Source organism: Callorhinchus milii, unplaced genomic scaffold, assembly GCF_018977255.1.
Source record: "Callorhinchus milii isolate IMCB2004 unplaced genomic scaffold, IMCB_Cmil_1.0 Scaffold3, whole genome shotgun sequence".
Taxonomy (NCBI): domain Eukaryota; kingdom Metazoa; phylum Chordata; class Chondrichthyes; order Chimaeriformes; family Callorhinchidae; genus Callorhinchus; species Callorhinchus milii.
In genome coordinates, this window is record NW_024704744.1 from 45,846,440 (window position 1) to 45,868,460 (window position 22,021).

A 22,021-nucleotide genomic window follows, 5' to 3' on the forward strand; every position below is an offset into this window, starting at 1 on the left:
TTTTGTCTAAATGCAATAGCCATTTGCCTTAAACAAGCTATTAGGCTAATGCCTGGTGGTAGCTGCTTTCTGCAGGTTTCGCTGTGCTTTGTGTTACATTAAACATGTTGTAATGCCTCCAAAACAAATGTCTACTGTTTAAAATTATGTAAATAGGCATTTTTTTTCTTTTAAGAGTGAAATAATCTAATGAATGTACATTACCAAATGGGAAAACCTGCAGTTCTGTTGTGGTCCTGCAGTGATCAGTGACTGGCTGTATTTACACATCTGCGTGTATTTATCTTCAGAACATTTTGTTTTCCCAAGATAACTATAGTAGGTTACACTGGGATTGTTGATTTAAGTCAAATCTGAATTGAGTGCTGAATTACATTAAAGAGCAAAGCATGGGATGCATTTCTGTCCCGCATCCCCCACCCCATCCCCCCACCCCCTCACACCCACAGGAAATCTCTTTTTTTGTAGTGGAATTTATTTAAATTAGATAATTGTAAGATGTGGCCTCCAAGTCAGGCTTTCTTCATTAAAGGTGTCAAACCACACCATTTAAGTAGGGATTGTGAATGTAGGTTTGTGCCTAAACTACTGCTTTATCTGCAGCAAATGTGAGACGAGGATATTATCTCAAATCCTCATTATGTGGAAGACCAGCTCCCACACTGAGACTGAATTGAAGAATTTTCCAAAATTCTGCACAATCTTAAATTGTAAGGCTGTGCGACAATGAGAAATTTCAGGCATCCAGCTCCCAGAAGCTGGAATGATTTTAATTTGATTCTAGATGCACTGGAAGTAGAATTTGTACTTAGGGTCAGTTGCACTTGATCCGCAATCATTTATTGAAATAAAGTCCTATGCACACAGATTGCCTTTGAATGTATTGTACAACAACAATGACATCCTGTGTGTTGCATAAAAATATTCCAGCACGCTGAATCCAAAGGTCAAAGCCAGCTTTTGGTTATACTGTACTCAGGTGCCTGTAAAACTTAAAGCAAAATAGCATGGTTATATCCACACTTCTGGACCCAGATGTAGACTGAACTCCGAGCTGAATTATCTCACATCTAGAAGTGCACTGTAACCAGGTTATAAATGGTTCAGGCGTTCACACTTGCTTTATATGAATGCATCCCACGTTTGTAGTAGAAATGGTTCATACCATCACCAATCCATGTATGACCTCAGTTGAATTTGATTTGCAGAAAAGCTCAGGAATGTTGTACCTCGTTTATGCTAAGACTCAGTACCATACATTTGTATAGCGCCTTGGGACATCCTCCCAACATGAAAGGGGCTATACAAATGTAATCTTGTTGTTGTAATCCACACCGAGCAATTGAATTTGTGCAGACAGGATAAGTTAAACTGCTGTTTTCATACTGGTCAGCAGTTCCACCAGGTAAGACAGTGTTAACAGGCAACCATTCTATAATGGTTCCTTTCTGTGGGTTTAAACCCTTTTCAGTAGTGGCAGTAGTGAACAAATGGCAGTGAGAGGAAGTGAAGGAGAAGGAATGAGCCATCTTATCTACAGGGAACTTGTGTTGCAAGACCATTGTTGAGTTATATTGGCAGCTCTTTTACATGCATCTGAATCAGCAGCAATATAAGATCACCCCGCAGGTGGGTCTGTTTACATTTCTGCTCAATTGGAACTTGTTACCGAACCAGTTTAAGTTGGCATACTGATGCTGAATTTTCACATCAACGTGGCCTCCATAAACTTAGGCAGTCCCTGCACAGTTCAGATTCAGCTGCTCCAGATTGTTTCCACTACCCCTGCACGAACATTATTATGACAAGTTTGCTTTTCCTGAACTTCCCTGGAAGAGGATTTAGTCAGAGTTGCAAAATCATGTATTCTGGTAGATTCTCCTGAACGTGAACTCATCTCTGATCTCATAATGCCTTTTTTTTCTTGAATTATGTACTACTGTATGGTGAAGAAATGGCTTTTTGGAAGAGCCTTTTTGGAAGTGTGATACTGCTGTACTCTGACTCCATATTGTCTAGTCCTGGTCCACCAATTTCCAGTTATTTTTATTATAAAGACAGCCCACATTTAAATAAGGTAAAATTAGTAAGTAACTAATGGCAATTATTTTCTTCAAAATTGAAATGGAATTTTTACATATCAAAAATTGGGATGAAATTTATTATATCTGAAGGCTAACAAAATATTGTGTTGGGATATTAGATTTCTGATGTTTACAAAGATGTGATAAGGCGCTATATCAAATGCAAGAATTATTATTTACTGCATTGTGAGGCACTGGACTTGCTGTTACAATCGCTGCTGTAATATTAAATGCCTCTCTCACACTTTGTGTGGTTTAAATTTTACATGTATCTCATTTTTGTCGGAACAAAATAAACAAACAAACCTAGCATAACCCATTTGAGTATTTATGCGAGCATATTAGTCCAGTGAGAACAAATGTCGTCAGGCACCAGAAAAGAGGGCCAAGCCACAGTTTATTGGTAATACGACTGGTGACGGTAACATTTACCAGGGTACGTCAGTTATAAGAGTGGGTAGCAGTTCCAGTTTCTGAATCTAATTAGTGTTGCTATTGGCTAGTATCTTGTACAATACAGGGTTACAAACCTGACCAGCTCGAAGGCATTAAAGCTCCGGGGTAGGGGCTTGTCAGTAATTCTTACCAAAATTGGCAGGGTAAGTTCCTAAACTTGCATAGCCAACATCAACCCCTGCACCTTTGTTTTTGGCAGACATTGTCCCCAGGCATGACTTCTATGAGGACAGCTTGCTGGCAGTGAGACAAATATTAAATCAAAGTTCCTGCTTTGAAAAAAATCTTGTCACTTCTAACAAAAGTATGGTGGGAAGGGCAGTTCCTCTACATTGAACGCACTTCTCTCTTGCCGCAGCTACCTTCTCCAGGCTTTACATTAGACTTCTTCCTTTTTGAACACTATTCAAAACCTCCATTCCCTTTTTGCCTTCTCCTTTTGGTGCTCTTTCCTCTTTTGTACACTCCTGATTTATATATTCCTTTCTTTACCAGACTTGTTCCTGTTAAAGGCTTTTCTCTCACTGTACTTTTATTATTCAAGTTGGAGATTGACCAAATACTGTTTTCATCAAATCTGATTTAACTACTGAGTAGATACCCAGGATATTTCCCACCCACAAATATTGTCACTTACAGTAATTACTGTGAGCATTTTGAGACTTTATAGACTATATGAAATTAATAACTTATTTTGAATTAACCACACAAGTGCAACAGGTGAGGGGAAAGCTTCCCTCTGCAACAATGAGGTCAGATTATGATTTTCAAAAGCCTTCAAAGTGCAAAGAAAAATACAGGAGGGCAAATCGACTGGCAGTGGGTGAGATAGGGTTTTGCTTTCAAGTCTTTAGCAGCTTTAAGAAATTGCAGTAAGCCATTGTGTGACTATCACAATTAATGCAAGTAACAATTAGCACTGATAAAGAATCACAATTGCTCCTGTTTACATCAGTTGGTAAATCTCATCAGATTCGCAAACTGGAACTCTACTACCTAATCTTATAATTTCTGTACCCTAATAATAATAATCCTTGTAAATGTTACCAACACCAGTCTGATCACCAATTACCACTGTTCACCATCACTGTTAACAGAAAACTGACCTCAAAGTTGAGACTGAATTCAACAATGTAACAAATTATGGACCCTGAAATAGTACATAAAATCTATATCCCAGGTTGAAATTCTCCCACGATGAAATTGAGAATGGAAAATGTTATTATAAAAATGGGAATTGGCCCATTTCATGCAGGTGTTGAACAGGATTGGAGCCAGCATTCACTGTCTGTGTTTATGCATGAGGCATAGCTACTTGAAGGTGAATGGGGGTAACTGAACTGCACCATTCAGATGTGAGTTGACATCTTTAGGTGAGATTGTCATCACTTAAGTATATTTATCAATCATGTTGCTGACAAATATATTCTTTTCAGGTGGTGATTAGAAATCACTTTACTCTAAAAAGAGAAGGGAGTTTTTTTCCAGTGTCAGCCAACAATCCGCCAGAAAAAATTGGTCATTCACTTCATAGCTGTTTGTGGGACATCACTTTGGGCAAATTGGCTGTTTACACTTCATAGTAAAACTCTGTAAAGCATTTTGAAATGTCTTATGTGAAATGCAAATATAATTATAATAGATGAGTACCCATTTTCTCCATCTGACAATATGATAATTCACTTAAATGGCTGTTTAATCAAGTTTGATTCAAAGATGATGTGAAGGCAGGGATTCTTCTCACTCAACTCCTGTTAACCCATTCAAAAGCTTAATGGTGGTCCTAGCCTGCTAGACAGTGCGTTCAATGGCAAGCTATTTGGTTTTAGTTGGTTAAACTCCCAGCATTATCCCAACTATCACGCTGGGGTCCCCAAACCTACGCTATAACCAACCTGCCTCTAATACTCCAGAATTAGGTAAAGAGTATGCTTCCCTTCGGGCAGAGTGTGCCATCCATTCCAAAATGGGAATTTCCATGTGTAGGTGGGATGCATAGGCCTCAGTTTGGTTTGGATACTATTAAACATGGTGATGTGTCAGACCAAAAAAAATCAGTACGTGTTGTCAGGCTGTCAAAAAAGAGCATCATAGCTGAGCCAGATACTTTATTCATTTAATATCTACATTTGGGCACTTTAATCAGGGATTAAGGGCAAAAGAATGAATGAGATGAGGATATTCAGCCCATCAAACCCACTCCCTACACACAGATGGTTGCCTAGCTTTTCATGGTTAAGCAAAATATTCAATCAATAATTGAACTCCTTAATAATAATAATTAATAATAATTGTGCTCCTTTCCTTCCCCTTTATTTTAGTCAGCCAGGTATCACTAACATGTAAAAAATTTATCTTCATGCTTAAGAGTATCCAAACCAGATTGATTTCCATATACCAACCAAACATGTATGTTTCCCTGTGTCTGGAATGCACTCTCCCTGGAGGGATACACCCTGGTTACCTAATTCTGGAGTGTATTGTCAAGATTGGTTAGTGACAGCTTTCTTTCCACAAACAACATGCCTCTTTTTCCTCGCTTTCTCCCTCCCAGCAGCATACAAGCTATCACGGGTGTGGTTGTATCATTCCCCAAAGTTGTTCCCAAGCAGATACCTATGCAGAAATGAAAGCAAAATCTGAAATAAAATGATGGAAATCCACACTGAGTAGAGCAGAATCAGAAAGAGACAAGTGGATGTTAGTAGACATGTATCACATTCCTTTACAAGGAGTTTACAATACTCTGGGAAAAATTACCATTCTTTTGCTTCACTTGAACCTTTCATTTGAAATGTATATCCTCTAGTATGCTCCCTAAAGCAATGTACAGGTAACTTGCTTGCATCTACCATCGTGTGCTTCTCAGATTTTTTTTAAAAGACCCTAGATCATGTTCCTCAACACCAAATGGTAAGTTAGAAGAGGAACCTTGGTTAAGGTTTTACCCTCCGCCCTCCGCAGGCAAAGAGCCTGCAGGCAATTGTAGTACACCTAAAAATTTCTGCAAATGCAGCGCATTTACCACAGACTACGGATCAAAGCTGGAACATTTCTAGTTATCTCAATTCTACACAACATTCAGCCTGAAATCTCACCTCAAGTCTATTTTGTCTTGTAGAAAATTCAGAGGTTACGTATATACAAAAGCATAGAAAATTCTTAATTTGGAAGCTATTTTTCTACTGTTCATAAAAGAAACTGACTTACAAATTACGACTGGATTGAAGAAGTGCAAACTCAAATTTTAAGACAACGTTTTCCTAACAGGCAGAGGTGGGATATCAGACTGTTGGTGCATTTCCCAGTATTTTGGCACATTCCATTTTTCACGACTGATTGTTTGCATCCCTGTGGAGTCCTGTAGCTCAGTGGTTAGAGCACTCGCTTTGCAAGCGAGAGACCCGAGTTCAATTCCAGGCAGGTCAGGGCGAAACCTTGGGCAAGTTTCCTTACTCCACACGCCTAATAATAATCCCTTCAAAAACCAAAAAAACAATAATTAAATTGGTCATTTTCAATCTACGACTGTTTGTGGGACATTGCTGTGCGCAATTGGCTGCCGCGTTCGCCCACAAATATACAGTCAATTCACTTTACAGTGTGTTCTGTAAAGCGCTTTGGGACGTCCTCCCGACGTGAAAAGCGCTATATCAAATGCAAGGATTATTATTATTATTATTATCCCCTGAGGATGTTGCTTATGTTCATCAGGTCACTAGATGTCCTGTTCCGTTGAAAGCTCCTGGGCCAGAAATATCTTGCATTCTTAGGCTTAAGACCATTGTCATCAAATTTAAGATCCTGCAGGGTTTTGAATGACAGTTTTAAATTCAGTCTTAATTTGAAAATTGTATTTCATAAGAACTGGAAATTCAGCCTTTAAGTTAATTGCCTGCAGCCTCTGTGCCTGCGGAGGGCGGAGGGTAAAACCTTAACCAAGGTTCCCCTTCTAACTTAACATTTGGTGTTGAGGAACATGAATTTAAGGCTGTTTCGAAAATTCTACACGCATTTCAGAATTCTACGCTCCGATACACTATCCCATATGAAAGGTGCTGTACAAATGCTAGTTTTATTGTTGTTACCATTATTGTAAGCGATCTAGTGGTCTTATGTCTAAGAACATGAGAAACTTTGGGCTCCAGGTATTTTAATAATAAATGATAATAATCCTTGTATTTGATATAGTAGTACCTTATCGCGTCATGGAGGAGCCTCAAAACGCTTCACTGGACATCGTGTAAAGTGTATTTTGTGGGCGAAACACAGCAGCCAGATTGTGCACAGCAATGTCCAACAAACGGCCATAGATGATGTAAGAATAGAAAAAAAACAGAAGTGTAAATGCTGGAAATCTGATACAAAAACTGCCTCTGTATCAAGAACCAGAAATGAAGAGACATTGTCAGCACTCAGAACAATTACAGCAGTGACATAACGGAAACACTGGAAATCCACACATTAATCAGGATCTGAAAGAGGAAGATATGGTGTGATGAAGGCTGTGGCCAGTACGTCAAGCAATCATCCTCTTTCAGATGCTTTTTAACCTACTGTGGTTTTCTAATGATTCTGTTTTTGTTGCTGTTAAAACTGTGCTGAGCACTGATAGCATCTTTTCACATCTGGTTCATGAATTGTAGATGCCACAAGTTGACAAATTTCCTCTGAAACCAGTTGAGTAACCTCATATTATGTCTCCGGTTCAAAAACTGTGCAGTAGCTGGTAACTCAATATTGTTCCCATTGGCTTTGAAAATTGTTAAGGTCATTAGAAAAAATACAAGGGGAACTGAGAATGGCCAAAAGGGAGGCATCTGAAAAAAAAACAATTGACTGAATATTCAAAGGCATGGAATATATCAGCAATTTTAATAAAGAATCAGATTTTCTATGATCCCAACTACTGATGATGTAAAATCATTCGTGACGTCCTAACCTCCAATTCCTGAAGGGAGGTGTGGTACAATGTTCATAAACAAGGACAGACTTCGTGCAGAATACTCGGTGAACTCAGTTAGTGCAATTTTCCCTTTTGATATAAATTAACCCTTAGCAAAGCTGTATCCATTTACAGGCCCCTGTAGCAATTGGTAGGAGGTCGATTGTGTTTCTCTAGATTGTAGTATTCAGGTACATTTTTAAAAATTGTACAGGTTTGTACACTTATGAAGGCCAAAGAACATTAGAGCAGGTGGGACCCAATTCTATAACCTGGACTGCCCAGTTTCAAATCTGCTGCTGGGTACTATTAATAGAATTCAATGCTGGCATCACCCCCCCCCCCCCCCCGCCACCGCCCATACACACAAAACAAATTACACGTTTATTCAATTTGATTCAATATCTTGTTTTAAGAAGAAAATAACTACAAATTATACTACACTGTGATTGCTATATTAAAACCATTAACAATCTGAAATTATGTGCAAATTATACTGTATATCTTGTTCTTACTGTTTCTTTATAAAGGAAATTATTTAGAAAAACGAGTGTTGCTCATTTTTACCAGGCAATAAGTCATTATAATTATAGTTCATTTTCACTGTGGCAGAGGATTTGGAAAGTTCACATGTGCTGAAAGATGTTTCTCCTGAGACATTCTCTTACATGATGATAAATGCAATTGTGCTGGGCTTCTTAACAAAGCCTTAAAACTAATACCTCAAAACAATGAAGTACTATCTGTGCAGTGTTTACTGCTCATGTTTTCCACCACATATTACCTCATCTATTCTCTTCCTCAAGCATCCTCCATCATCATATTGGAAGCCAAATGCAAAGAGGCCCTGAACTTCTTTGGGTCAAAAATAGACAACATCTACTTAGCTGCTTTCTCTTCACCCCATCCTCCGCTCTCATCTTCCAGAACTCCTGTTTCCACTTTATATGCCGCAACCAACAACCTCAATGATTTGTATTTATATAGCGCCCCTGAGCGCTTCAAACCACACACAGCATAATGCCCCAGAGTGCTTCAAACCATTCATTTGAAGAGAGAGTGACTAGCCATGCTGATACATAAACAGTACAATTCCTGTGTTCCTATGGATAGAACAGTCTAGGTACTGTTGAGGTGAAATATATTTTCTTGTTTGTTTTTAATGTATGGTGACTATTCTAACGGAAATCATCATGTCCAGTACATTATTCAATAATACCGACAAAATATGATGCAATAGAGGGCCTTGTGCCTTCGGTCACCATCCTACCCCTCCCCTCCTCGCCCTCCATTTCTCCTGATCCCAACCACCAGCTCGGGTGCACATCCCTGACTTGGGATGTCCTCCTGACGTGAAAGATAGCCCCTACCTATCATTGATTCCATCCGTGATTATTCTTTGGTGGGGAGGGTGCGTATGTGATGTAAGAAAGGCTAAGTTGGCTCCAAAGTACCATGCCTGGCGAGAGAACATTAGAATTGAATGCATCCTCTGGTTCTTGAGCTAGTCAGGTCCTGCAGTACTCACTATTGATAACAGACCAGCCAGCCTGGCTTGTCAGCAGTACTTGAAGAAGCAGCCCTGCCATAATAATAATAATCTTTGCATTTGATATAGAGGGGGTATCACGTCTTCAAGAGTCTCAAAGCGCTTCACAGAATATACTGTAAAATGAAGTGTAAACTAAAGTGAATAATTAGATAATTATTTGGGGAGGACAAGTTTGCAGGGCTATAGGGAGAGCACAGGGGAGTGGGAAGTGAAATGGGATCTCTTTTCAAAGAGCCGGAATAGACACGATGGGCTGAATAACCTCATTCTGTGCTGTATGATTGTATGATTCTATATGTATGATTGTATGATTTTATGATTGTATGATCATATGACTCTATATTTCGTGGGCAAAACACGGCAGCCAATTGTGCATAGCGGCATCCTGGTGAATGACAAACAGTCGGGGATTGAATGACCCAATTTTGTTTGAAAGAGATCATTACTCCCAGAAAAGAGATCTACCAATCGACTAACAGCTGGGTTCCTACTGCTAAGTAAACAGGCGTGTAGAGTAAGGAAACTTGCCCAATGTTTTGCCCTGCCTGGGAATTGAACCCAGGTCCTCTTGCTTGTGAGATGAGTGCTCTAACCACTGAGCTACAGGACTGTCTTGGGGAGGGGCAGGGATGCTTCCTCTTGGTTCTTGTTAATGCTGCAACCTAAAGCGCCAACTGGTAGAGTGGTCCTACCTGGACGAGTAGTGGGGAATAAACTTATCAAACCATTTTCTTTCCAGCGGAAATGTTCAGCAAAGTTTCCTCCTAGCCCCAAGAAGTAAACCAATATTGCATCCTGCATTACTCATCCTTGAAAACCTGCCCTATTTTACATGGCACTTCATACAGTCAATAATAGTAATACAAAAGGATGGAATTATTTTTTCTTTGATGACATGAAATGCATTATGAAACACCATAAATTTCATCCCTTTGTGGATTTTTGATAGTTAATTTTAAATTGTAACATGTACAACAACAACAAAATTACATTTATAGAGTGCCTTTCACATTGGAAGGACGTCCCAAAGCGCTGAACAGTCAGGTGTGGAACATGGCGGAGGGGTGGTGTAGGGGTGAGGAAAGGCAGAGAGGTGGGAGGGCGACCAAAGGCACGAAGAGGACGGTCTTGAGATCGGCCTTGAAGGAGGCAAGGGAGGAAGTGAGGCGAAGGGACTGGGATGGAGTTCCAGAGTGTGAGGGCAAAGAGGCTGAAAGCCCGGCCACCGATGGTAGGGCAGGTCGGGCGCGAGACATGGAGCAGGCCGGAGCCATTGAATGGAGGGAGCGAGCAGGTTGGTAGGGAGTCAGCAGGTCAGAGGTAGGAGGGGGCAAGGCCATGGATGGCCTTGAAAGTGAGGACGAGAATCTTGAACTCGATCCTCTGGGGGATGGGGAGCCAGTGGAGTCGGGTGAGGGTGGGAGTGATGGGGTCACGGAGCCTGGTACGCGAGAGTACATGAGCTGCAGAGTTTGGATGCTCTGCAGCTTGTGAAGGGAAGAGTTGGGAAGGCCGGTGAAGAGGGAGTTTCTGTAATCAAGCCTTGATATTACAAATGCATGGGTGAGGGTTTCGGCAGCCTGAGGGGTGAAGCAGTGGCGGAGTCTGGCAATGTTGCGGAGGTGGTGGTAGACAGTGCTGGTCATGGCGTGGATGTGGGGGAGAAAGGATAGTTGAGGGTCAAACAAGATACCCAGGTTCCTGACTGGCTTAGTGAGGTTGAGCGTGCAGCCGTGGATGCTGATGCTGCCAGCGCCCGAGTAGCAGTAAGGATGGAAGCTCGTAGGTGGAAGGGGAGCCATTGTGATGAGTTGAACAGTATTTTACTTTGAGGAATTATTTTACACAAATAGCTGTATATAAACTCAATGGGTTTTCTTTAATTGAGCCACTAACCAGGGCACCTTCACCAAAATTGTCCAGTACCTTGAATGCCCTTGGTTTATTGCTTCAGACCTAAGATTAAATTATATGTAAGACTCCAGACAAGTTTGGGTAATATTTGAATACAAAGTCCAAGTTCTGGTTCAAAGCAGCAAAGCAAATACATTTGTCGCAAATAATTTTGGCATTGGATAAGCACTTGATTGTAGCACCATTATACTGTGAACGCTTCATTACATTTAAAAATATAGAGCCACCAACAGCAAATAACCTGCTATTCAGTCTGGATTCTTACAATGAACCAACCGACAGTAGCATGAGGATACGTTAGCAAGTCCAAATTTTATAATGCTTTGACTGTTTGCAGTCCTTTTTCAGTTCTGAGTTTGTATTAATGATGCAAATTACAGTTGTCAAATTTAAAAAAATATTTTTTGAGGAGATAATGAGCTGTTTCTCTCCCAAGGCATATTTGTTCTTACTCATTCATGTAACTGCCCCATACAAGTGAGTATGCTGTTAGCCAAATAAGAGGAAATCACAATAGGACAGACAATATCTCTTTAAGAATATTTTTACTAGACATTGTGTGATTGACCCCACTGCATGTGCAGACCTTGTGCAGGAAGTGTTCTTCAATATTTATTCTCCTGTCGTCAGCACAAGGGTGGTCCCAGCTGGACAAGCAACGGGAAAGCTTGCCAGACAGTGCTTTCAATGACAAACTATGCAGTTAGACTCCAGCATTACCCCAGTGCAGTAGCCCAATATGGGATGAATGGAACTCTGTTTGGATACTCTTTAAGTGATACAACTGGCATCACATAGGCCACATCCTACCTGGTGTATTATTTCATCCGTCCCGAGACCATTTCCAACTTCGGACCGCTCAGTGCTTCCCTCGGGGAGAGGGATGAGCTGACTGTAAGCACAGTTGAAGAAGAAGGTCTTCTGACATGATCTGAAAAAGGGGAATAATAATAATCCTTATTGCATTGTCGAGACATCTCAAAGCGCTTCACAGAATATACTGTAAAGAAAATTTGACTATATTTTGTGGCTGAAAGCTTGACTACCATTGATGGAACGGAGATGGCAAGGGACAAGAGCCAGCCGACCAGAGGCGGTGGGTGGTGCAGTGGGAGGTAAGCAAGTTGGGGAGGTAGGGAGATGCCAGGGTGTGTAGGGATTTGTAGGCGAGTGTGATCTTAACGTTGATCCATTCTGTGATAGGAAGTCGGAGCTCTGAATTAGTTAGATTTTGTAGATAGTGGAGCTGGGGAAACCTGTGAGGAGGGCATTGGAATAATCGAGGCGGGAGGTGAAGAAAGCATGGACGAGGATCTTGGCTGTATTCGCTGTGAGGTAGTCGCTGGCACTTTGATGGAGATGGAGGAAAGTGGTCCTGGTTAGTAGGAGGCATAGCTGGGGATCGAACCTGACTTCAAGGTTACATAGAGGTTCAGCAGGTCTTAGGGAAAGGCCTGCTCCTACTTTCAAATTCCTATGTACTAAATTTGATTTGCACTCTGTGTTGAGTTAGCTGATCTAAGTGATAATGGCTACAATTAGCAACAGCATCCTAGTTTGGCGAGTGCAAATGGAGATTGACATTCTTGATTCTTATTTGCTTTCACCCTGATGAAAAGAGTGAGTATAGAGTGGACATTGGAAGCAGAGAGGGTCACGCTAGGCCGTAATGCCCTTTGTGGTTACAAAACTCACTGTCAAGAATCACACATTAATAATGGCCAGTTAGTCAACATACAACAGGCAACAAGTGTCTATGGATCTGTATCACTGTAGAAAGGAGTAAAAACAACTTTCAGGTGAGATGTTGACGAAAATTGATAAGTAAAAGCTGCAGGAGAACTGAGCAGTATAAGGTGTACCTCTTGCACATTATTGCATTACATAAAAAAACTGAAAGCCCCAAAGCAGAACTAGGGTAACCAGGACGAAAATTGTATAATGATGTGAAACTTAAGGGACTTCTTGAAATACACATGCAGCGTTATGATGTGCAACATTCAGCAAATTAAATAAATGAGAACCAAGTCCTTCCCTGTTTCACACTTAAAACAAGACTTCCCTCCCTAGCTCCCCCCACACTTTCCCTCAAATATTATTGTACGGAAATATAAAAGGACATGTGGAAAAAGCAGGAGAGTGGGACTAAATGGATAGCTTTTCAGAAAACCAGCACAGGCATGTTGGGCCAAATGGGCTCTTGTGTTGTGAATGTCAATGGTTCTATAGCCTAACTTAGAGAGCTGGCCAGCCACCAATCCAATCCTGTTGATTCAAAGTGGAAGGTTCACAACAGAGCTTGAAAATGAGGAACTGTTAGGTGTCCCTCCCTACTATTGGGAAATGCTAACCACACCCTCTGTGCCTGGGGTAGGGATCTCACAGCTTGGGGTGAAACCTGCACCCTTACCAGCCCATGGTACAACAATTAGGAGCCCTTCACACTGCCTGTAAAATAATTTCTAATACAAAATTACAATACAAAATTACATTTGTATAGCGCCTTTCACGTCAGGAGGACGTCCCAAGGCGCTGGATAATCAGTGTTTCGGACACGAGCTGGGAGTCGGGATCGGGGAGGATGGCAGGCAAGGGGCAAGGAGGGTGACCGAAGGGATGGTTGAAAAGGAAGGTCTTCAGACAGGTCTTGAAGGAGGCAAGGGAGAGGGCGAGGCGGAGGGACTGTGGGATGGAGTTCCAGTGGGTGTACAGTGGTTGAAGGCCCACTCGCCAAACAGAATGCCAAGATTCCGTATTGGCTCCGTTAGCTGAAGAGTGCATCCATGGAAGTGCTGTCAGCGCCCGAGGTATGGAGATGCTGACAGAAGCCAACCAGGAGGGCCTTGGAACACCTTCTACTGCAGGAAGTTAGCTCTCATCCAGGACTTGATGTCCAACAGGCAGCCTGAGAGGACAGCAGTGGGCTTGGAGTCGAGGGTGGAGGCAGAGAGATAAAATTGGGTGTCATCCGCATACATATGGAATTTGACCTCATGTCTGCGGATTATGTCACCGGGGGGGCATATACATATTTAAAAGGAGAGGGTCAAGGACAGAGCCCTGAGGAATGCCACACATAACAGTGCAGGGGCTGAAGGAGAAGCCGTTAGTGGCAACAAAGTGGAGACGGTGGGAGAGGTAGGATTCGAACCAGGCAAGGTGTTTTTTCCACGGGCATTAGGTGATAGAAGTGGGTTGAGTAGGGAAAAGGGGTACGAAGATGTTAAGGAAGATGAAGTGGTCCGAGATGGCTTTATCTGAGACGGTGAGGTCGAGGAGGTCACCGTGGACATGGGTGACGGAGTGGATGTGGAGGGAGAGTTTGTGGGACGAAAAGTCAGCAGATTTAGAGGAGGAGGGGCTGAAGTGGAGGTTGAAATGGCATAGGATGAGGAGGCTTTTGGAGCATAAGGAAAGGGAAGATAGGGCGGTGGAGATGTCGGGGAGAAATGAGGGGGAGCGTTTGGGGGGGAATAAATAAGGAGACTTTTGAGAGAAAGGTTGGAGAGGTGATAAAGGGTAAGGTGCTCAAAGGAGGGGAAGGATTCGGAGGAGTAAGGGGATAGGCTGAGTGGGGACCAGGAGATGAGAGCCACACCATCACCACGGCGGTTAGCTTGTGGGATATGATGGAAGGTGTGGCCTCTGTCAGGGAGAAGGTTGTTGCGTGGAGTGATCCAGATTTCAGTGAGGGCGAGGATGTTGATGTGTTCATTGACAATGAGGACTTGGATGATGAGCATTTTATTGGAGAGTGAGTGGACATTTTGTAGGCCAGTGCAGAGGGGACAGTTGGTGGTGGAGGAATGTTGGAGGAGAGGGGGAGGATTGACAGGGAGGGTGGGGATGTGGATGAGGGAGGAGAGGTTGGCTGTGGTCTGCCACAGTGGGCAAGATTAAGGACTCGCAGGCTGGAGCAGAGGGAGACAGTGGGGTAGTCGAGCAGCGATAGGAGTCAGGGAGGGCGGTGGGAGAGGAGGCTGAGCAGGAGTAATGAAGGGTAGAGGACAGGGGTGGGAGCATTTTGGCGAAGCATCTCGGGTCGGGGGCGGCAGCCAAAATGCGTACAGCGAAACTAAGAGCGAATGGTGGGGGGGTGGTCGGCCTGGCATGGTTAGCCCACTGGCATGGATCATCATGGGGAATGGGGGACAATGTTGTATCTCAGTGAGTCCAACTCAGAAGTTTAAAAGTAGCAGCAGATCTGACATCATACGGCAGCTGATTTCTGGTTGGATGTTCACCAGGAGAATCAGCAATGGCCGCAATGGCACTTTGCTCCAGCTGAGGTGACGAATCCAATGCTGGCTCCGCATGGCACAGGTAGGTAGATCTCGGTCCCCGCGTTGGATCTGGTGCTGCTCAACGCAACATTCGCCGGTGTGCTCTTCGGGTCTTGCTTCAAGCCCTGTTCGCGTGTAACCCACTCCAGGCGTTGATTCCAGCCTTGATTCAGGCCCCACTCACGTAATAATATCCTGTGTGAAGAAATAAAGAATTTATCAGCTAACAGTGATAATGGATGAGACGTTAAAGGACAAAGCCCTGTCTGCCTGTTCAGATGGACATTAAAGATTCCACAGCACTATTCAAAAAGAGAATGGTATCCTGGCCCACAATCCCCAAAATAAAATTAGTCCATGGCTGTTTGTGGGATAATGCTATGCACAACTTGGCTGCTGTGTTGTTGCACTTTACAATATATGCTGTGAGGCCCTTTGGGATGTCCTCCTGAAGTGAAAGTTGCAATACCAAATGTAAGGATTATTATTCCTATTTTTACATTTATCCACATTGCAGCATTTGATATTCTTCAATCATAATTCTTTCATTTTTTTGCCTCCAAACAGATTTTCACACAGCTTTGAAATATGGTTTTAAATACATTAATCCAATGACAATATTGTGTTTGAAATTTCATTTTAAAAAATTGCACATGATCTATATACTTACAATATTGTTCTCCTGTTTGCAGTACTATGACTGACCGTTAGTGTCACCATTGAGCACAGTAGTTTGCAGGTTATAAATTGATTTTCTGTGGCAATATTTAAAGACAACATAAAGTTTGTTCACACAATCTGCCTCCACTTCTCTGGGTAGTTGATTGCACACATTCACCACTCTGTGCAGCAAGTAAATCTGAACTGTCCTTGGGGACCATGTGCCATTGTTGCTGATTGTTTTGAGTTTATGAACCTGTAGCTGTCACTTGTCTGACTCAGTTGGTAGCACTCCTGGCTCTCAGTCAGAAAGTTGTGTCAGGGCTTTGAACTCAAAGACTACATTGATACTTTAGAGCAGTGCTGGGGGAGTGGGGCGCGAGGGGTTGTTGCATTGCTGGAGGTGCCATCCTTCAGCTGAGCTGTTAAAATATCTGCTTGTTCAACACAAAATGACATTTGTATAGCGCCTTTCATGTTGGGAGGACGTCCCAAGGCACTGGACAGACAGAGTTACTGTGGAGTCCTGTAGTTCAGTGGTTAGAGCACTCGCTTTGCAAGCGAGAGACCTGAGTTCAATTCCAGGCAGGACAAAACCTTGGGCAAGTTTCCTTACTCCACACGCCTAATAATAATCCCTCCAAAACCCCAAACAATAATTAAAAAAATTGGTCATTTTTAATCTACGACTGTTTGTGGGACATTGCTGTGCGCAATTGGCTGCCGCGTTCGCCCACAAATGTACAGTCAATTCACTTTACAGTGTGTTCTGTGAAGCGCTTTGGGACGTCCTCCCGACGTGAAAAGCGCTATATCAAATACAAGGATTATTATTATTATTACTGGACCCGAGCTGAGGGTCTGGGTGGGGGAGGGCAGGGGGGGAAGCAGGGAGATCGAAGCATGGTCAAAAAGGAGGGACTTAAGGTGAGTCTTGAAGGTGGCGAGGGAGAGGGTGAGATGGAGAGACTGCGAGATAGAGTTCCAGATGGTGGGGGCAGAGTGGTGGAAGGCCCACCCGCCGATAGTGGGACAAGGAAGGCAGGGGACGTGAAGCAGGCCGGAGCCCGCTGAGCGGAGGGAGCGAACAGGGTGGTAGGCGGTTAGACGGTCGGAGAGGTAGGGGGGAGCTAGACCGTGGAGGGCTTTGAAGGTGAGGACCAGAATCTTGAATTGTATCCTTTGTGTGATGGGAAGCCAGTGGAGTTGGGCAAGGATGGGGGTGATAGGGTCATGGAGCCTAGTGCGGGAGAGGACACGGGCTGCAGAGTTCTAGATGATCTGCAGTCTATGGAGGGAGGAGTTGGGGAGGCCGACAAGCAGTGAGTTTGCATAGTCGAGCCTCGAAAGCGTGTATGAGGGTTTCGGTGGCCTTCAATGTGAGATAGTGTCGGAGCCGGCCGACGTTGCGGAGGTGGTGGAAGGCAGAGCGGGTCATGGCGCAGATGTGGGATAGAAAGAATAGTTGGAAGGTCAAACAAGACCCCAAGGTTCTAGACTGGCTTAGCAAGGTGGAATTTGCAACCATGGATGGTGATGCTGTCAGTGCCTGAGGTGAGGAGGCGCTGGGGAGGGGAGGGCAATCAGGAGAGCCTCGGTCTTGTTAACGATCAACTGAAGAAAGTTAGCTCTGATCCAGGACTTGATGTCTGACAGACCTTCTGTCAGCACAGCAGTGATCCTCGAGTCAAGGATGGAGGCAGAGAGATAGAGTTGGGTGTCATCCGCATACATGTGGAAGTTGACCCCATGTCTGGGGATGATGTCACCAAGAGGGAGCATATAAATATTGAAGAGGAGGGGACCAAGGACAGAGCCCTGAGGAACGCTGCACGAGACGGTCTGGGGGCTAGAGGAGAAGCCGTTTGTGGAGATGAAGTGCAGACGGTGTGAGAGATACGATCTGAACCAATCAAGGACAGCGCCGTGGAGGTTGATGTGAGAGGAGAGGCGGTGGATGAGGATAGAGTGGTCCACGGTGTCGAAGGCAGCAGAGAGGTCAAGGAGGGAGCCCTGGTCGCAGATGGACAGAATGTCATTTGTCACTTTAACCAGGGTGGTTTCTGTGCTGTGGGTGGCACAGAAACCCGATTGGAGGGGATCGAGAAGGGAGAGGAAGGAGCGAAGCTGAGAAGCAACAACCCGTTCCAGGACCTTGGAGAGGAAAGGGAGGTTGTAGATGGGGCAGTAGTTTGGGAATAGAAAAGGATGCAGGGAGGGTTTTTTAACGATAGGATTGATGACAGCGTTTTTTAAAGGGGTGGGAACAGTACCAGAGAACAGGGGGAGGTTAATAATGTCAGTGAGTAGAGGGGCAAGGAGTTCAAATGGTCAAAGATCATGTGGCACTGAAAAGAGAAGGGAGTTTCTCGCGGTGTCCTGGCTAGCGTTCTTCACTAAACTTGGTTATTTGCTCCGTGGCTTTTGTGGGGCATTACTACGTGTAAATGGAATTGTAAATGGGCTGCATTCTTCTAGAAATACACAGAAACTCCACAATAAATCCTGTGAAGCACTTTGAATGTTCCCCCAACATGAAAGGCGCTTTACCAAATTAATTATTATAGATAATAATAATAACTGCATGTTATGTTTTATTTGCAGACGCTGATGTCTCAGAGTTGCTGAAGGGAAGCGAGGAGTCTGAAAGCCTGCTGGACACGGGTGATGCAGGGGAAGAATCGGACTCACTCCCAGAGCTGCTGCTCCCTTTCACCTGCCAGCAGTGTGGCATGGTGCTGGATGACTGCGGGCAGGAGGAGGAGGGAGTGGTGGGGCCCCTGTGCCCTAGATGTACGTTCGATGGCTTGACACACGAAGAGGACAGGGGAAGAGGAGACAGAGGAGAGATCAGTCCAGGTAAAGGGGACAAGATCTACCCTTGCAAGCTCTGTCCTTTCACCTCGCAGTACCCCAATCACCTGGTGAGGCACATGAAGACTCACAGCGGGGAGAAGCCCTACAAGTGCACTCACTGCCACTACGCCTCCGCTCACCTGGATAACCTCAAGAGGCATGTGCGCATTCACACTGGCGAGAAGCCTTTCAAGTGTGATCGCTGCGACTATGCTTGCGGTAACATGGCTAACCTGAAGCGACACGAGCGTATCCACTCAGGACACAAGCCTTTCAAGTGTGACCTCTGTGACTACAGCTGTAATCAGAGCATGAACCTGAAACGCCACATGCTCCGGCACACGGGGGAGAAGCCCTTTCAATGCCCTGAGTGTGAGTACACCACCGGCCACTGGGACAACTACAAGAGGCACCAGAAGACTCATGGCCACACACTGGACGGCTGGGCGAACCCAAGGAGGATCACTCGCAGCAATGTCGAGAGTCAGACGTGAGGGGGGGGGGAGGGGGAGAGAGGGGCAGGTATAAGTTAATGAGTTCCTCAAGATGTAATACAAGGCTGACCAGCATTCCTCAGAATGAAGTTAGTGTTTTAATCCAACCAAAATGATATTGATAAGTTCTTATATCATACATACAACCGGGGACGTGTAGTTCAGATTCAAAGGTGATCCAATCCTTCCTCCGGGAGAGAACGTAGACCGCTTTGTGTACATCAATCTGCCCTCTTTCTGCTTTTGGTTCCGTATCTTCCTCTCTTCTCTCTGTGTTTCTGAGTCGCTTACACAGACACTCACTCCGTCCCTGTATAAAATCGCAGTCGTTTCTCTCTGCTTCATACTACCTACACACACTCTCCTTCACATGCGGTCGCCTGACTCCCTGCGACTACACTGTGCCAGCCCCTCATCAGGTGTCACCAGTGGTTTCACTGAAACCACTCCTCACCAGCTCATGCTGATTCTTTCTTTGCAATAAAGTCATTCTCACGGAAACCAGAGGGTGTCATGGCTGCAGCCACACTCTTTTTGCTAGGATACAGTAAGGATGATCGATCACCAAGCACACCTAGTGTAAAATCATCAGCTTACAATCCCCCACCTTAGCTGCTGTTGGGCTTATGTACCATTGTCTACAGGAGCTGCACAACGATAATCCTCAGAAAGTGCATGAACTTTAAAACATTAACGTATTCATTAATGTATCTTCCTCAAAGCCGTTACAGGGACTGTCGTACATCTTTTGGCGAACCTTAATTCTGTGTTTTTAGTATTGACCATTTGCCACACATACTTATCAAAGTCCAGATGTGCATTAAATCATCAGTTTACTGACGATGAATTTTCTTTCTTCAGCAGTTTCCATTTGTTCGGTCACCATTCTCAAACCCAGAGGATGTCTTTTCACACCACTTTGAATCCTGTAAAATATATTTTCTGAATAATTGTTTCAATTGAATCTTTTCCATTATTGATACCCCTTGCTTTCCTAACCTAACTTTCCTGTTGATTCTCTTTATCATGGCACACCAACAACATATAACACACAAAATTAGAATAATAACAGACTGTATCGTAAAACTATCTTCAGTATACATACACTTCAATTTTATTAACTACCGGTAATTACACTGTAAAAGTAATATAAAACAAATCAGAATATTTACATGAACCATTAGTCATTTTATCGCTACACTTATGCAACCCTGGGTGTAAGATAACATACCCAAATTACGCAAGGGTTTTGGTATATTATCCTCACATTCTATCTTTTCATTCTTTTAGTTTGCGTAACATGTGCTCCAGAAACATGGCTAAAGGTATATTATAATTTTCCTGTGTGTACCTAATCCTGTCTCGTGAACCATATCTCCATTCATGTTCTGTTTTGTTCCCTAATCTTTTCACTTTAACTGCTGTCACCTGTTGCCTGTTGTGTTTCTTTCTCCTTTTAACATTTGGTGATTGTCATTGTCCCGACACTCGGGCTTCACCACACCTGACACATACTGAACATGTTTCCAATGTCCATGTTGAGGTCCTCTGTATGGGTATTGGCTGCTGTTGTGGAATAGACAGCTGACTGGGTTGTTCTTGTCTGCTGGTCTTCCCTCTAGACGGTTGAGCTAGAATGAAAGGCGAAGATTGCCGTTGCGGCTGGGAGGGTTGGGAGGGAAAGGGTAAGTCATCCCAGAAGAAGTCACTACATGGGAGGCGGCGAGGGAGATCATCATTAGGCACACAAGGGACCACCACAAATGCCATGGGTTGGGATGAGCCATTTTTGTTGGTACCTGTAGGGACTGAAAACAACAACAAACAACAACAATATTACATTTATAGAGCGCCTTTCATGTCAGGGGGATCTCCCAAGGTGCTGGACAGTCAGGGGTCAGGACCCGAGCATGGGGGAGGTATGGGGTAGGGGTGAGGGAAGGCAGAGAGGTGGGAGGGCGACTGAAGGCACGATCGAAGAGAAGAGTCTTGAGACCAGCCTTGAAGGAGGCAAGGGAGAAGCGAGGCGAAGGGACCGTGGGATGGAGTTCCAGAGTGTGGGGGCAGAGAGGCTGAAATTCCGGCCATCGATTGTAGGGCGGGTCGGGCGGGAGACATGGAGCAGGCTGCAGACCGCTGAACGGAGGGAGCGAGCAGGTTGGTAGGGAGTCAGCAGGTCAGAGAGGTAGGAGGGGGCAAGGCCATGGATGGCCTTGAAAGTGAGGACGAGGATCTTGAATTCGATCTTCTGAGGGATGGGGAGCCAGTGGAGTCGGGCGAGGGTGGGCGTGATGGGGTCACAGAGCCTGGTGTGTGAGAGTACACGAGCTGCAGAGTTTTGGATGATCTGCAGCTTGTGAAGGGAAGAGTTGGGAAGGCCGATGAAGAAGGAGTTTCCATAATCGAGCCCTGATGTGCCGAATGCATGGCTGAGGGCTTCGGCAGCCTGAGGGGTGAGGCAGTGGCGGAATCTGGCAATGTTGTGGAGATGGTGGTAGGCAGTGCCGGCCATGGCGCAGATGTGGGGGGAAAGGACAGTTCACGGTCAAACAAGACACCCAGGTTCCTGACTGGTTAGTGAGGTTGAGTGTGTAGCCGTGGAGGTTGATGCTGCCAGCGCCTGAGGTGCAGAGGTGCTAGCGCGAGCCAATCAGGAAGGCCTCGGTCTTGCTGACGTTCAGTTGGAGAAGGATGTCCCTCGTCTAGGACTTGATGTCGGACAGGCAGTCGGTCAGGATGCCAGTAGTCCTGGAGTTGAGGGTGGAGGCAGAGAGAAA

The 22,021-nt window shown here is 44.3% G+C and overlaps 1 protein-coding gene across 1 annotated transcript in view; it reads left to right on the forward strand.

The window, feature by feature from the left end:
• The window catches only part of znf513a (zinc finger protein 513a), a 53,428-nt gene extending 33,272 nt beyond the window's left edge, over positions 1 to 20,156 (forward strand). Inside the window, exons 6-7 of the mRNA XM_042332874.1 lie at positions 2,435 to 2,520; positions 18,499 to 20,156. Of these exons, the coding sequence (XP_042188808.1) occupies positions 2,435 to 2,520; positions 18,499 to 19,244 (832 nt within the window). The 3' untranslated portion in view covers positions 19,245 to 20,156. The remainder of the gene's footprint in view (positions 1 to 2,434; positions 2,521 to 18,498) is intronic.
• The last annotated feature ends 1,865 nt before the right edge of the window (positions 20,157 to 22,021 follow it).